This window comes from Suricata suricatta, chromosome 14, assembly GCF_006229205.1.
Source record: "Suricata suricatta isolate VVHF042 chromosome 14, meerkat_22Aug2017_6uvM2_HiC, whole genome shotgun sequence".
Lineage (NCBI taxonomy): Eukaryota > Metazoa > Chordata > Mammalia > Carnivora > Herpestidae > Suricata > Suricata suricatta.
The window spans coordinates 10,130,952-10,146,288 of record NC_043713.1 but is presented as its reverse complement, the minus strand read 5'-3'; the positions used below and the strand labels follow the sequence as shown (position 1 = coordinate 10,146,288).

Sequence of the window (15,337 nt, the reverse complement as noted above, 5' to 3'; positions counted from 1 at the left end):
ACCCTTTACACTGGTTGTTATTCCTAAATTAACTAAGATCATCTAATGCACACATTTTATTTTATACTCATTTTTACATACTTATTTTGTTTGTATTTCTATGCCCATAAATAATTTATTAAAGATGTTTTCTATAAATCAGTTTATTAAAAATGCTCACTCCCTATGAACATAAGCAGTAGACATTCTATTTTTATAGATTAATAGAATGCTGTACATTATAAAAAATTAAAAGTATGTGATTTATATGAAAAGTGTGTAATAGAAACGATTTGGGTAAACACAGTAGGATCAACATATACTAGAGAAGACATTCACTTTCAAAGAAATAATTACAATGTCCTCTTCTAATGGGTCTAATGCAGCTGAATATTTCTTCACTGACGAGCTCACACATAGTATTTCTGAAATATCACTTACGACGTCAATACCAAGGAACCAGCTGTTAAACAAGATGACTTCTTATAAACCAGCAGGCACTAGTGTATATTAATAACAGAATGACTTTTTCAGGTTTTGCCAGTACTTATTTCTCCATCTATCTTTTCACTTTATCTTTCACTGAAATCTACTGATCTAGCAAAAAAGGTATAGAGTTTATGAATATAATTATTTGTAATTGAAAAGACTTACTAAATTCAACACTGCGTTCAAGCATTGTGTTCTTTATTCAATTTGTTTTGGCATTCTTGGTCTTCTAGGACACTTCTGATGTTTAAAATCATTGATTTCCTCCCTTTGGTACTGCCACCTTTAAATATTGTCCATATTACAGGCACCTGTGTGACTCAGTCAGTTGATCATCCAACTCTTGGGTTTGGCACACATTATGATCTCACAGTTCTTGGGATTGAGACCCATGTCAGGCTCTGTGCTGACAGTATGGAGCCTGCGTGGGATTCTCTCTCTGTCTTCTCTCCCTGTCCCTCCTCTGGGCATTCTCTCTCAAAGTAAATAAATGTAAATAAATAAATATTGCCCACATTAATTCAATTATATTTACAGTTAAGAGTTCTGGACTACTCCGAGGATTCATGTCTCTGTTAGAAATTTAAAGTATTTGGTTAAAAAAAGCATCATTGTCATAATTTGCATAGACTCATACATATATATGTGCCTTTATGCACACATGCACATATGTATTATAGAACTGTCCCAACTCATGAAAGATGAGTGGGCTTATCATTTGCAATTTGAAGAAAAGTGATTTACCTCTGAATACTTATAATAGTTCTAATTAAAGGAAGCCTTCTGAAATTTATCATATCTGTGTTTTTGTAAAGTACATGGATTATAAATAATTGAAGGAAATAAAGAAATTGCAAAGATTGGGAGAGTTTCCTTTAGAGTGGTCTTCCACATTATTGATAAATAGGGAACAGGGGAGCTAAGTAGTGAGAGCAGGAGAGGAAGATAAAGTAGGATTTTTCTTGGGTTTCTGGGGTAGGTATCTCAGCTTTATCTACTGACCGTTATATCTGCATTTTCTGCAATACTCCACTAAAATATTACAGAATCTTAGAAAAATTACTACTCCTATATCTGAGGCAGGAAATATAAAAGTAGAGCTTAAGTATCAGTCTGGGTCCAATTGAGGGACAGGAAGCACACAGTAATTTAAAAAGAGGAAGATTAATATAAAGAATGATTAAACTACAATAGGAGAGTAACTATAAAGTTATAATGAGAACTCCGAAGAGTACTAGGAAGTTCAGTGAAATTCTCCAGACAGACAAGTGTGGACGGGAGCCTCTCTCCCCAAGACAAGCTTTAGATCTCCTTACAGAATGTGTGGTTGCAGCATCCAGTTTTCAGGACAAAGAAGTTTACTGGGTAGCCAAGGCCAGAGCTAGTCCACATTCTCCAGGCAACAGAAACAAACCTCCAGGGTCCAAGTGCACCGGCAGAGAGAAATGCAGAAGGAGCCAGAAGATCACTGCAGGTGCAAGGTTTAGAGCACAGACCTCATCAGCACTGGGATAGAGTCATGTGGTTGCCGAGGGACTATACCTTTGGGACATAAGGGACTGTACTTGTGGCTGGACAAAGCCAACTGTGCAGCATGAGAAAGGGAAAAGCAAACATGGTGTACATGGGAGTGGAAGAGAAGCCCTCTTTCTTTTGCAATATTCATTCATTCATTCAGTGCCCTCCTGTGACAAGGCTCCATGTTGCAGTCACAATAAAAGAAAAACTCTTAAGGGGCCAATTCATTATCACAGTATCAGGCACAGGTACTTTTTAAAGAAGTACTGAAGGATGAATGTGAAGCCACAAACAATAAATTAATAAATGGCAGATCCTGGAACAGATTGCTGTACCAGAAAGGATGAAACCAAGTACCCAGAAACTGATACGAATACCTGAAGGTATATTTTTTGTACCATTCTTGGTCCATTTATAATTCTTTGTGATGTAGATTGCTGACTTTTTAAAAATTCTTTTGTTTCTATTTGTGCATGTGTGTGCATGTAGGTGAGCACAGGTATGCATTCTTTAAACTATACGGTGCTGGACTTTTTGAGCATCAGAGAGGCCTGTTCTTTTGTAAAGAATGTTGAGGGGAAGGAGAGATGTGGAAGCAAGAGGGAACTTCACTTTGGGAGGTTAAATTAAAAATATTCACACCATATTCCACCTTCATTGGCACAAAGTCTCCCTCAGATTTTGCTATTGTGAAGTTTTATCTCCCTACCGCATTTTTTAAATGATATGTTCTCCATATTTTGTTCTTCCTCACCTTCTCTTTAGCAGTTTACTTAGGGGTATGTCAGGCCAGGAGGTGCATCATTGATGGTTTCTTCTTTCTCTGCATTGCATTTGCTTTCTCATTCCTGAGTCCAGAGAAGAGACTCTTTCCTCTCTGCTTCCACAACCAAATTTCCTGTTTGCAAACTGGAGCAGTATATTCTGTTCTGGCCTCTTTCCTTGGCTTAGTCAAGAATTCATACTACATGACATGTATATTTCCCAATTTGTGTTTTGATGGTGTAGCTGCTTTCTTATTTTATGGATCAAAGATTTATTATTTTTAAATAGAGTAGGGTGCATTTCCCCTGAAAGTGTCTAAACAGAGTGCTTCTGGGCACCTGGGTGGCTCAGTCAGTTGAGCGACCAACTTCAGCCATGATCTCATGGTTCATAGGTTCGAGTCCCACGTCAGGCTCTGTGCCGACAGCTCAAAGCTTGAAACCTTCTTCAGATTCTGTGTCTCCCTCTCTCTCTGCCCCTCCCCTGCTCATGATCTGACTCTCAAAAACAATATTTTGCTTTATAAACACCATTAAATTAAAATCAGGGACACGACAGGGGTTTCCACTCTCACCACTGTTGTTTAACATAGTGTTAGAAGTACTAGCATCAGCAGACAACAAAAGGAAATAAAAGACATCAGAATTGGCAAAAAAGAGGTCAAACTTTCCCTTTTTGCAAATGACATGATACTCTACATGGAAAACCTGATCGACTCCACCAGAAGCCTTCTAGAACTGATCCATGAATTCAGTAAAGTTGCAGGGTACAAAGTCAATGTACAGAAATCGGTTACATTCTTATACACCAAAAATGCAGCAACAGCAAGAGAAAGCAAGAAACAGATCCCATTCACAACTGCACGAAAAACCATAAAATACCTAGGAATAAACCTAACCTAAGATGTAAAAGACCTATATGCTGAAAACTATAGAAGACTTATGAAGAAAATTGAAGAAGACACCAAGAAATGGAAAAACATTCTGTGCTCATGGATTGGAAGAATAAACATTGTTAAAATGTGATTATTACCCAAAGCAATTTACACATTCAATGCAATCCCCATCAAAGTTGCACCAGCATTCTTCTCAAAGCTAGAACAAACTATCTTAAAATTCATATGGAACCACAAAAAACCCCGAATAGCGAAAGTCATATTGAAGAAGAAAACCAAAACAGGAGGCATCACAATCCCAGGCTTTAGCCTCTACTACAAAGCTGTCATCATCAAGTATAGACAGTATAGTATTGGCACAAAAACAGACAAATGGGCCAATGGAATAGATTAGAGAACCCAGAACTGGACCCACAAATATATGGCCAATTAATCTTTGACAAAGCAGGAAGAGTATCCAATGGAAAAAAAGACAGCCTCTTCAACAGGTGGTGCTGGGAGAGCTGGACAGCAACATGTAGAAAAATTAAATTAAACCACTTTCTTACACCATTCACAAAAATAAACTCAAAATGGATAAAGGATCTGAATGTGAGACAGGAAACCATCAAAACCCTAGAGGAGAAAGCAGGAAAAAGCCTCCTTGACCTCAATCGCAGCAATTCCTTCCTCGACACATCTCCAGAGGCAAGGGAATCAAGAACAAAAATGAACTACTGGGACCTCATCAAGATAAAAAGCTTCTGCAAGGCAAAGGAAACAATAAAAAAACTAACAGGCAACGACAGAATGGGAAAAGATAGTGGCAAATGGCATATCAGATAAAGGGCTAATATCCAAAATATACAAGAAGCTCACTAAACTCCATACATGAAAAAGGAATAATGCAGTGAAGAAATGGGCAGAAGACCTGAATAGATACTTCTCCAATGAGGACATCCAGATGGCCAACAGGCACATGAAACGATGCTCAGCGTCACTCATCATAACGGAAATACAAATCAAAACCACACTGAGATACCACCTCACACTGGTCAGAGTCACTAGAATGAACAAATCAAGAGACTATAGGTGCTGGCAAGGATGTGGAGAAAGGAGCACCCTCCTACACTGTTGGTGGGAATGTAAACTGGGGCAGCCGCTCTGGAAAGTTGCTCAAAAAACTATCGATAGAACTCCCCTATGACCCAGCAAAAGCACTGCTAGGGATTTACCCAAAGGATACAGAAGTGCTGAAGCACAGGAACACATGAACCCCAATGTTCATAGCGGCACTTTCTACAATAGCCAAATCATGGAAAGAGCCTAAATGTCCATCACCTGATGAACGGATCAAGATGTGGTTTATATATACAATGGAATACTATATGGCAATGAGGAAGAATGAAATATGGCTATTTGTAGCAAAGTGGATGGACCTCGAGGGTATCATGCTAAGCAAAATAAGTCAGGCAGAGAAGGATATCATATGTTTGCACTCATAGGTCTAATAGGAGAAACCTAACAGAGGACCATAGGGAGAGGAAGGGGAAAAGAGAGTTGGGGGGAGGTAGGGACACAAATCCTGAAAGACTATTGAATACTGAAAATGAACTATGGACTGAAGGGGGAGGGGGAGGGAGTGAAAGGGTTGGGGGTCATGGTGGGGAGCACTTGTGGGCAGAAGCACTGGGTGTTATATGGAAACCAATTTGAAAATAAACTATTAAAAGTAATTATGTTTTCTACATGAAAATCATTTCATTTACACAGGATATGCTTTATTATCTCTTAAAGCAAATATTTTTTGAGAGCATACTCCATTAAGTTATAATTTTCACACATTGCTATCTGATTTTTAGGAACAAGTAAGAGATTAAGAGCACTTTTGAAAGTGGGAGGTACTTATTGATCTTAGGTGGTTGGTTTCAATTGTACTTGAAAGAAGCCTAGCAAGTCAATTTCAAAGAAGAAATCTGAACCCAACTCAGCCTGATTCCACATGTAATGTCTGGGTAATCATGGCACAAACCATGGCAATCTAGGAGCGATGAGTGCCCTAACACCCACATTATTAAATAAGGCATCACCCACTGTCCGTTAAGAAGAAAATATCTATGCTAATGTTGGATATATCGGAAGCACTCACATAATGTGGACACTGATTTCAATTCATCAACTACAGTTTATGTAGCAATGTGAGGGGGAGCTTTTGGCTGCCCCTTCAATTTGAGTGGAAGACCATTGCAAGTAGCCACGTTGTGTATCATTTTTTTCAGGTACTTAAAGGTCTTGGATAAACTTCTAAATCTAATAGGGACATCTAGGAGTCTCCTGATTTATTTGATGATTCTTGGCCTTCCTCCTTAAAAGAAACTGATTATGAAGTAGCACTGACCATTGTCATTTATTCTGAGTTTGAACTATGCATATCCCAGAAGGGAGGCAAGACTTAGTCATATTGCTTTCATTCTTATTTTTGCCATTAAAATTGGAGGTGTAATTATTTATTAGTACAGAAATTTAAAAATGTTTTTACTATTTGTTTTTGTATTGTGCAAATAATCTAAGGAAAGCTAGTCTCTATAATTATTTGAGCATAGTTAAAATAAGCATCATCCTTGGAGATGGACACAAATTATAATCCTTGCTCAATCTCTCTTAAACTACATGATATTGAAAATGTTACCTAAGCTTTCAAGTTTGTTGCATGAAAAATTAGCATGAGTTTCTTATTGAGCAGTTCTATTTATTTTTTAAAGACTGGTATTTCATTTTCTAAAATTTAGAACTGTTTCTAATAATGATATATTAACTTATTATTAAGTAAATAACTAATCTTACCTTTCCTTACTGAATGGGTACATTGGACACTTTTGTAAATCAGGGATGCATTAAGGGAACTTAGTGATCTTTTTTATGCCTTGAACATCTTGCTATTTCATCACCTTTCAAATCATTTCATCATTACTCATAAATTTTTCCTAATGTGCTTTTAAAAGACTTACATGAAACATGTAAGACAAATGAGCTGGAAGGGCTGATATAATAGGGAAATCAATCTTCCCCATTGTATTATTCTCTTCTTCCTATTTTTTAAAAAAAATTGTTGCTTAAAGTATTTACATCATAGTTCAAAAAGGCATCAAAACACTGAGACACTGTCTTTTTAGTGGATTTTATTTTTTCTTTAAAAACAGCTGAAAATTCAAAATGCTTCATTTTACATTTATAATGACAGAGGGAAAACACTGACAGAGGAAGTCATCTCACAGTAATTTGTGAATAGATGAAACCAGCACTATAGACCCAAGATGATGGAGAAACTGATCACGTAGTTAAAAAAAAAAGTGTTTGAGACTGAGTCTTCAGATGAAGATAAAACAGATGAATATTCTCAAAATCAAGAATCAGCAAATGAACAATATGATTTTAAGGATAAAGGGAAAATATAGTAATCATCCTTTTAGTCACAAAACAGGAAGGACTTCATCACACGATATTTTATGATAAGGATCTGGGCTGTTCTGTTTCACTAAAAATAAATGTGACAGTATTTTTTTAATCTTTTATAAGTGTTTTGCATCAAAATCTACTCGATTTATCTTGCAAATGGAAAACTACTGAAGGCAGAATGTATCTAAATGTAACCGGAAGGACAGGAATGCAATAGAAATTTTCCTTTATACTAGACTGATTATTATATTTGCTGTTTATAAATCCAAAGATTAAGTGCTTTGCAATCATGGATCAAAGAATATAGCCATTCTTTCGTCAACAAAAAATGAGCTGTGAAAGATATTTTAAACTTCTTGAGGTATTATATACCGACAAATGCATATTTATGTTTACAGCTCGTTAACATCTGACCAAGAGGACCAGAGTATTGCCTTCAGCCTGACTCAATGTTAGACAGGTTTCTTCCTGACTTGGGGGGGCTCCTGACTTCCATATTCATAGACCAATTACAAGAGACAATTTCTTTTTGCAAATTCTTTCTCTGCCTTTTTGTAAAGTAGACAAATCTCCCAAACTTCCAGTTTTATAATGTAGGATGTTCTTTCTCAACACCCTGAAAACTATCCCTTTGAAATGTAGACATTCATTAAGATAGGACCCCCATCTCTCAGTCTCTGTGGGAAGGTAGGAAGTTAACTTCTATGAGAGCCAATTACACAGATGGCCTAATCACATAGGCCAACTTCCTTTTCCCCCAATGTGTCCCCTAGTATTTTTTTCACTAACTCAGACCAGCATTAAAGCTCTCCTGCATTTTGTTTCAGTTAAGTTCATTTGTCTCCCCTATTGCAATAGTCTTGGACTTTATTGCAATATGATTTACATCTTCCTTCCCATTCCTAACAAGCACCCAGTGCAATTTCTCTTTGCCATATTTTAATAAAGTTGTTTTGCACTGTTATTTTATTTATATAGCTGTGAATTACTTATACAAATTACATATTTTTAAAGAAGAATTTTGACCATATGGTAAACTATGAGGATGATTTTTTCCCCCTAGAATAGTGGAAATTAAGTCTACTGACACTTTCTTCTCAAAAACTGTTGCATTCATGCATGTCCACATCAACAATCTTGTTTCTCTCCTACATAATGGGTCACACCTACTCAGTCTACTTTGCAGTCTTCTCTTCCTTTACCGAATCCTTAAATATTGTTATTCCCAAAGGTTCTGCCCTATGTTCTTTTATATTCTGACTTTATATTTTCTTTCTGGGTGATATTTTACATGCGACATATTTTGACTATGAATGTTCCTATAAGTCTAAAATCTTTATTGTTAAATTCGATGGGATCTTTTCTTTTCTGCTTTTACCTGAATTGTATGCAGCAAACAAAACAGGTAATCATTCCTTCCTTCTTGGAACACTTTTTTTTTTCCTTTGGTTTATACATTACCATATTTTCCTGGTTTGCTCCTTGCAAATTTCATTTTTTAGTTTGTTGTGACCTCCAAACACTAGTATTGGAGTATCCAGGTTTTGGTCTTTAGACTAATTCTTGACTCTGTCCATACCCTCCTCCTAAAGGGATATCATTACTGCAATGCTTTAAATATAACATGTAAGGCTAACGAATTCAAATGTATATCCCCAGAGAATTATAGAGAAAAAACAGTCTTTATTTCAAGAACTATTGTCTTCATGCTTTGTTCATTTATTCAAGTAGTTATTATTGGGAACCAAACTGCATGTTGTCAAGAATACAAAAATAAACTCACTCACTGTTCACAAGAATCTTGGAATATAGAAAACATGGTAAATTAGAGATGACCCATTTCACAAATATATAAGATCTATTCAAACTAGGAATAGAGAGGCAATAACATATAATGGTTATATGCATGCATTCTGACGCCAACACTTGGGAGAAAGTCTCTCTCTCTTTACTTAGAAAGTAACCACTTCTCTGGCCTCTTCACCTGGAAAATGAGGCACATGATATATTTTCCTCACATTATTTTAAGAGTTTTTGAAGATTGGTTTAATGTTTATAATGTTGCTAGAATCATGTCTGGGACATTGTAAATATATATTTGTTTATTTATATTTTATGTATTTTAGTATTTCAAATTTTTAAGAGTTTGTTTAGGTTTATTTATTTATTTAGAGAGCAGGGGCAGAGAGATAGCATGAGATGGAAGGGGCAGAGAGAGAAAGAGAGAGAATCCCAAGCAGGCTCTGTGCTATTAGTGCAGAGTCCAATGTGAGGCTATATCTCATAAACCAAGACCATGACCTGAACCAAGATGAAGAGTCAGATGCTTAGTCAACTGAGCCACCCAGGAACCCTTCCAGTTTTTATTTAAATTTTAGTTATTTGACATATAATATTAATTTCAGGAGTAGAATTTAGTAATTCATTACTTACATATACACTCAGTGCTCATTAATACCCAGCTAGACCATTCCCCACCCACCTTGTCTTCATCAGTTTGTGCTCTATAGTTAAGAGTCTCTTATGGTTTGCCTCTCTCTTGCACACACACACGCTCACTCTTTTGCCTTTCCCCTTTCCCCTGTATTTACCTGTTTTGTTTCACCAAAACAGTCTGATTATGTAGCATGTGAGCTCAGTTTTGCAGTATAGTTAAAATCCCAATAGGAATAGACATGGGCATTTCAGAAATAAGGGTTGATATGAAAAAAATTCTAAAGTAGAAATTATAATTTATATTTTTCAAGACAAGCAATTCAGACTATGAAAAGGAAAATATATTTTTTAAAAGCAAGATAGATTAATTGAGACCAAATCAAAGAGAGTGTTAAATACCAAGCTGGTAAGTTTTATACTTTTATGTGCCAGTATTGGAAAATCCATTGAAGTGTTTAAGCACTGAAGTCATAAAACTGTGCTGTAGAAAATTTGATCTGCTCTGCCCTTTGCTGTGAATTCATCTTTGCCCTAATGCCTGAAGCCGCCTGTGATCATGGTGTCACTGCCGGTGACCAGTGGGTAGAACAAAACAAAATAAAACAAAACAAAACAACAAGAACCCCACAAATACTCTTCTCAAAAGAGGTGAGTATTCCACAATATTAAAAATGTACTGACTTCTGAGTTCTTGCCTATGACCCAGAATCTGTGCAAAGAGGGAAGGCTCCACTCCGTCAGTAAAGACATGAGTGAACTTTCATGCAGTGGTGGACGGAGATAGTTCCTACTGGAAAGGTGCATTTCCATCTTTTCACATGATGCAAACATTGAAAAGGTTATTATATACAAGATTGATTATAGTAGTTATAAACAACAGTTGAGGAGTTAGAATAATGGCTCCAGTGTGATCATTAGAGTTAGATAGCATCACCCTAGGGCTCTGGTCTCAAGTCTCTTAGGATATAAACTATGTTGTCTCCCAGATCTTCTCCCCATCTCAGGCCAGCTAAGATCAATGAACATGCAACTTTATTGGGTAAGTGGAATTACCACCCTGGATATTTTTAAAAATAAGTGTATAGAAAATGAAACAAATGAAGCTTACTTTTTTAAGTTGGAAAATAGGTTGTCTATTCAGGACACTCTGAATACATTCACACTTATGTAAACTTATAAAATATTTAAATTTTAAAGTATTTAAGTTATAGTAAACTATAAAATATAATTGTGCTTATAAAAATCGTAAAAATACAAGTCATCTTAAATATGGAAATATAAGATGCAGAGATTGAAAAAATTGTAAGATATATGATTTCCAAAATTATTTTAATTTGGAGCTTATGATATTTGTTGATGTGTTCAGGTAGACAGATGTGTTTGAAAAGTTTGAGAAAGTCAGATATGTTAAATTTCTAACTATATAATCTATAATTCCAAGTTCAAAGAAACATCTAAACTCAGTTTCTATAGAAGTCATGGGTAGCAAGCAGGTCATTTGCGTTCTGTTTTGTGATCCACTTTATACTATATTGTCTATTCATAGATTTCTAAATTAATTTGATTTTGGATGAAGGGGGCAGGGCTTCACATTGGAAAGACTATGAAAGTTTTAAATTAACCTTTTACTTTATAAAAACCCTGGATCCTAACCAATTCAAAACAAGGTGCTTAAGTTTAAATTCATTTGTATGTTTATTATAATTTTATTATTATTTTAAAATTAGAAAATGCCTTAGGCAAGACTTGAGAATTATTTATGGAATAAAATATATTCTAAAGTAAACATAGCCAAATAAATTTCAGAAGACATTTTAAGAGCTATGAATGATTTCCCTTATAGTACAGTTTATTAATCCATAACAATTCAAGAATGCTTAATTCTTAAAATATGCCTATTACTTATAATACTAAGTATCTGAATATAAAGCATAATGTTGGTTATTATTATTTACTGGTAGAAAATTTAAATTTCAATTTTTATAAAATCCAAATATCTTTCAACATTTAAATCTACTGAGAATAAATGATTTTATAGTAAATATATATTCATATAATCACTTACATGCATACATACATGTATATGTACACATACATACATTCAATATTCTGAAAATTAATGTATATATTTTTTAAATGTTTTATGACATTTAATAAACTTCTACAACTAAAAATGATACTTAAAAATTTTAAGGTTATGGTGCAGTGGAACTGAAAACAAAGAACAATCTATTTTTAGCTCTACTTTTTGCAAATGAAGAGTGAGTTCCAGGAGCGGAAATATGTGAAATAAATAATGAAGGAAAAATAAGCAAGCAGAGAAAGATAGAAAGAAAGATAGGAAGAAAGAAAGAAAGAAAAAAGGAAAAAAGAAAGAACGAACGAACAAGGGAAGGATTTTAAATAATGGTGATGTATTTCAAAATAAGTATGCTTTCTATTCTTTTCATAGCAAGCAATTAATTTGAAATTAGGTTTCTTTGGAGTTAATATATCTGATATAATAGTTATAAGCTACAGAAAAATTCAAGCTCTTTCTCTTCATGTTTATGTTTATATATCATGTTTCTTTATGCTGTGATGAATGATAAAAATTCATTAAAATATGATTACTTATCCTATAGGACTACAAAAAAGAATGTTTCTTTACTGCATTGACAAAGTATACAAGATTTACTATGAATCCCCAATGTTAGCTGATTTATCAAACATTTGAGGAATCTGGAAGTGGAAAGCTTGAAGTTTACATTTAATTTTTATAAGAAAATTTAAATTATACACACCTTACAAAATAAAACCATACAGTTTTATTTATACAGTTAAATAAAACTTACTTTTATCATTTCAAAATGGGAGGGATCGTAGCAAAAGTTATTATATATAATATATGGCAATGTTTAGCCATTAGCAATTGATTGTAAGTCCTTACCTGACCGGAGCCTGCATTTTCACAAACATATGTGTCATAATATTCAGAGAACTCAGGAGCATGATCATTAACATTAAGAACTTGCACATACACAGGGACTGCAGAAATTTGTTGCGCATTGTCTGCAAATCGAATAAACAGAATGAAAAGAAAGAATGTTAATGCTGTCTTTGGGAGGGGAAAGGTCATGAAAATGGCACTAGAAACTGGGTGGTATATTTTTATTTTCCTTGAATAAAAGACATCTGTGCACATGATCTCTTTATCAATCATATAGTTTCCAACAGTAGCCTAGGAAAAAAATGTCCTCAACACATTCAACTCAACCAATACTAATCAAGTGCCATTTACCTGCCATAGACTCTAGGTAGAGCTGATGAGGAAGTAGTGAAAAAGAGGGACTACCCACTGGTGAACACATGTATATTAATAATATGTATTATGATGTATGTATGTAATATATATATTAATAATTTAATTCTAATAAATATAAATAGTATTATCCTCCCCAACATTCCTGATAAAAACATTGAGAATTTAGTTCCACAAATTATAGTTAAATGGCTGCCCTACAGTTACGTATAAGTAGAAAAGGCAGTTTAAAAATTGAGCAATAAGTGCTCTAAAGGATAGCATTGTTTGGTCGAGTATTTAAAAATGAAAAAAAAGACAGAATAAGGATCTAAATATATTTGAAAATAAAATAATTACAATAAAATCTACGTAAAGTTTTATGGATACATTGAATTGGGAGGATTTTCTGAAGTGAACCAAGAAATACAGAATCTATGAAGGAATGGAAATATACGGTTAATTACATTTTTTAAATGTGCCCCTCCCCCAAAAAAAATTAAAAACAAACAAACAAAAAAAACCACTGTTGATCTGGAAAAATGTTTGCATCAGAACATGAAATTTTAATAATTCTCATTTTCTTTTTTTTTTTTAATTTATTTTTTGAGAGACAGAGAGAGACAGTGTGAGCAGGGGAGGGTCAGAAAGAGAGGGAGATACAGAATCTGACGCAGGTTCCAGGCTCTAAGCTAGCTGTCAGCACAGAGCCCTACGCGGGGCTCAAACCCACAAACCGTGAGATCATGACCTGAGCCGAAGCCAGTCGCTTAACGGACTGAGCCACCCAGGTGCCCCAATAATTCTCATTTTCAAATTCTGACAGTTGGTATGAAAAAAAAAAAACAAACACAACAATTTGGGGAAATAATCACAAACTAGAAATTCATGGATGAGAATGAAAATTCAAATGATCGATACCAGGGTTTTTCAGTCTCATCACTACTGATATTTTGGACTCTGGATAGTTCTGTTTTTGCTGGGCTGGTAGGGGGGGCGGGACACTGTCCTGTGCTTAGCGTTATTCCTGACCTCCACTAACTAAATGCCAGTAGCATGCACGCCCCTAGTTGTGACAATCAAAGTTGGCTTCAGACATTGTCAAAGGTATTAGGCGGGAAAATATGCACATTTGAAACATACTGTTCTATCATAATATGAACAAACACTCCAGTCACCAGAAGTGAGGATAATGATGACTTAGCCTGTGGGCTTTATGTTAAATATGAAAAATGGAGACAGTGCTGGTGGAGTACTGAAAATAACAGGATGCAAACCTTTTCTAGAACCTAATCTGGCAGTAGATGGCAAGAGTTAAACTACACGTATCTTTGACTCTGTAACTCCTCTGGGAAACCTGTGCTGTGGTCCAAGCCACTAAGACATACAAAAAAGAGAGCATGTGATTCGATCTATTTACCTAAATTTTTTTTGCATCTCAAATATCTGGAAATAATCCAAATGCATATCAAAAGGGAAGTGAGACATAAATTACAACTATACTATGAAATTATGTGTGCTTATTAAAAATGGATGAGTTAATGTACTAAATGTATCAGTTTCCATGACCTTTAAAAATAGATTTTAATCTTATCAATTTGAGAAAAATGTTTAATCACTGTCTCAGTTGCTCTTCTGTAAAATGAGAAAGATATTAGTAACTTACCGTATAGAGTTGTTAAAATGTTAAATTAATTAAACCATATAAAGCATTTATAAGGTTACTTAGGATATACAAAAACAGTAAATATTAAATATTATTATTTTATTTATCTGCTAAACTGGGGCGACAGACACAGCATTTTGTGAACTGATTAAAAAAAGCAAATTGGAGCATGATATATTGTATATTTGCATATCATTATCTTAATTTTTTTAAATGCTGTGGGAAGGTACTTATAATTATAGAGGAAGGGGAGAATGGAATCTTTGGTGTTTTCATTTCTTTTTCTTATATTATTTGAAGAGCATTTCTTTTTCTTATGTTATTTGAAAAGCACTATATTTGCAATTGTAATTTGTAAGGGCAAATACATTAAGAAAACAATAATGAGGCTTATTTCTCCCTGTTGAAAATAAGGGTAAAGACGGTTCTTCTTTCCCCTTCTTAAACCATTTACTTTAGGAAACTTACAATTTGTATTTTCTGTTTTTGTTTTTTTTTTGAAACATACATAACTCTTTAAAAGCTAACTAAATGTCTTGCCAACTTTACAGCCCAGGCTTATCTTCTTTAGTTCTGGGAGCCAACTCTAAAATATAATTATCCCAGTTTCTGTTGGAGGGTAGGAGACTAACTTCAGCAAAGGCTTTGATCCAAGTTCAAAATTACCTCTTGTCCTAAAAGTATGAGAAGTTCAGTTTTCTTTTGGATAAAACCGGGCGGCAAACACAGATGGTCATGCCTACTACCTACTGGACGTAGAGGGGACTCTGTGTGACACGTGGTGTTAAGTCTTCCTACTTGAAGGCTAGTACTGGGTCTTTGTGGGAACATGACGCTTGATTCTATACTAGGGCAAAATGTCTTTCAGTCTTGG

At 34.8% G+C, this 15,337-nt stretch overlaps 1 protein-coding gene across 1 annotated transcript in view; it reads right to left on the bottom strand.

Moving 5' to 3' along the window:
- CDH19 (cadherin 19) overlaps positions 1-15,337 on the bottom strand; it is a 69,303-nt gene that overhangs the window by 17,720 nt on the left and 36,246 nt on the right. The window contains exon 8 of the mRNA XM_029922239.1: positions 12,447-12,568. Coding sequence (XP_029778099.1) covers positions 12,447-12,568 — 122 coding nt within the window. The remainder of the gene's footprint in view (positions 1-12,446; positions 12,569-15,337) is intronic.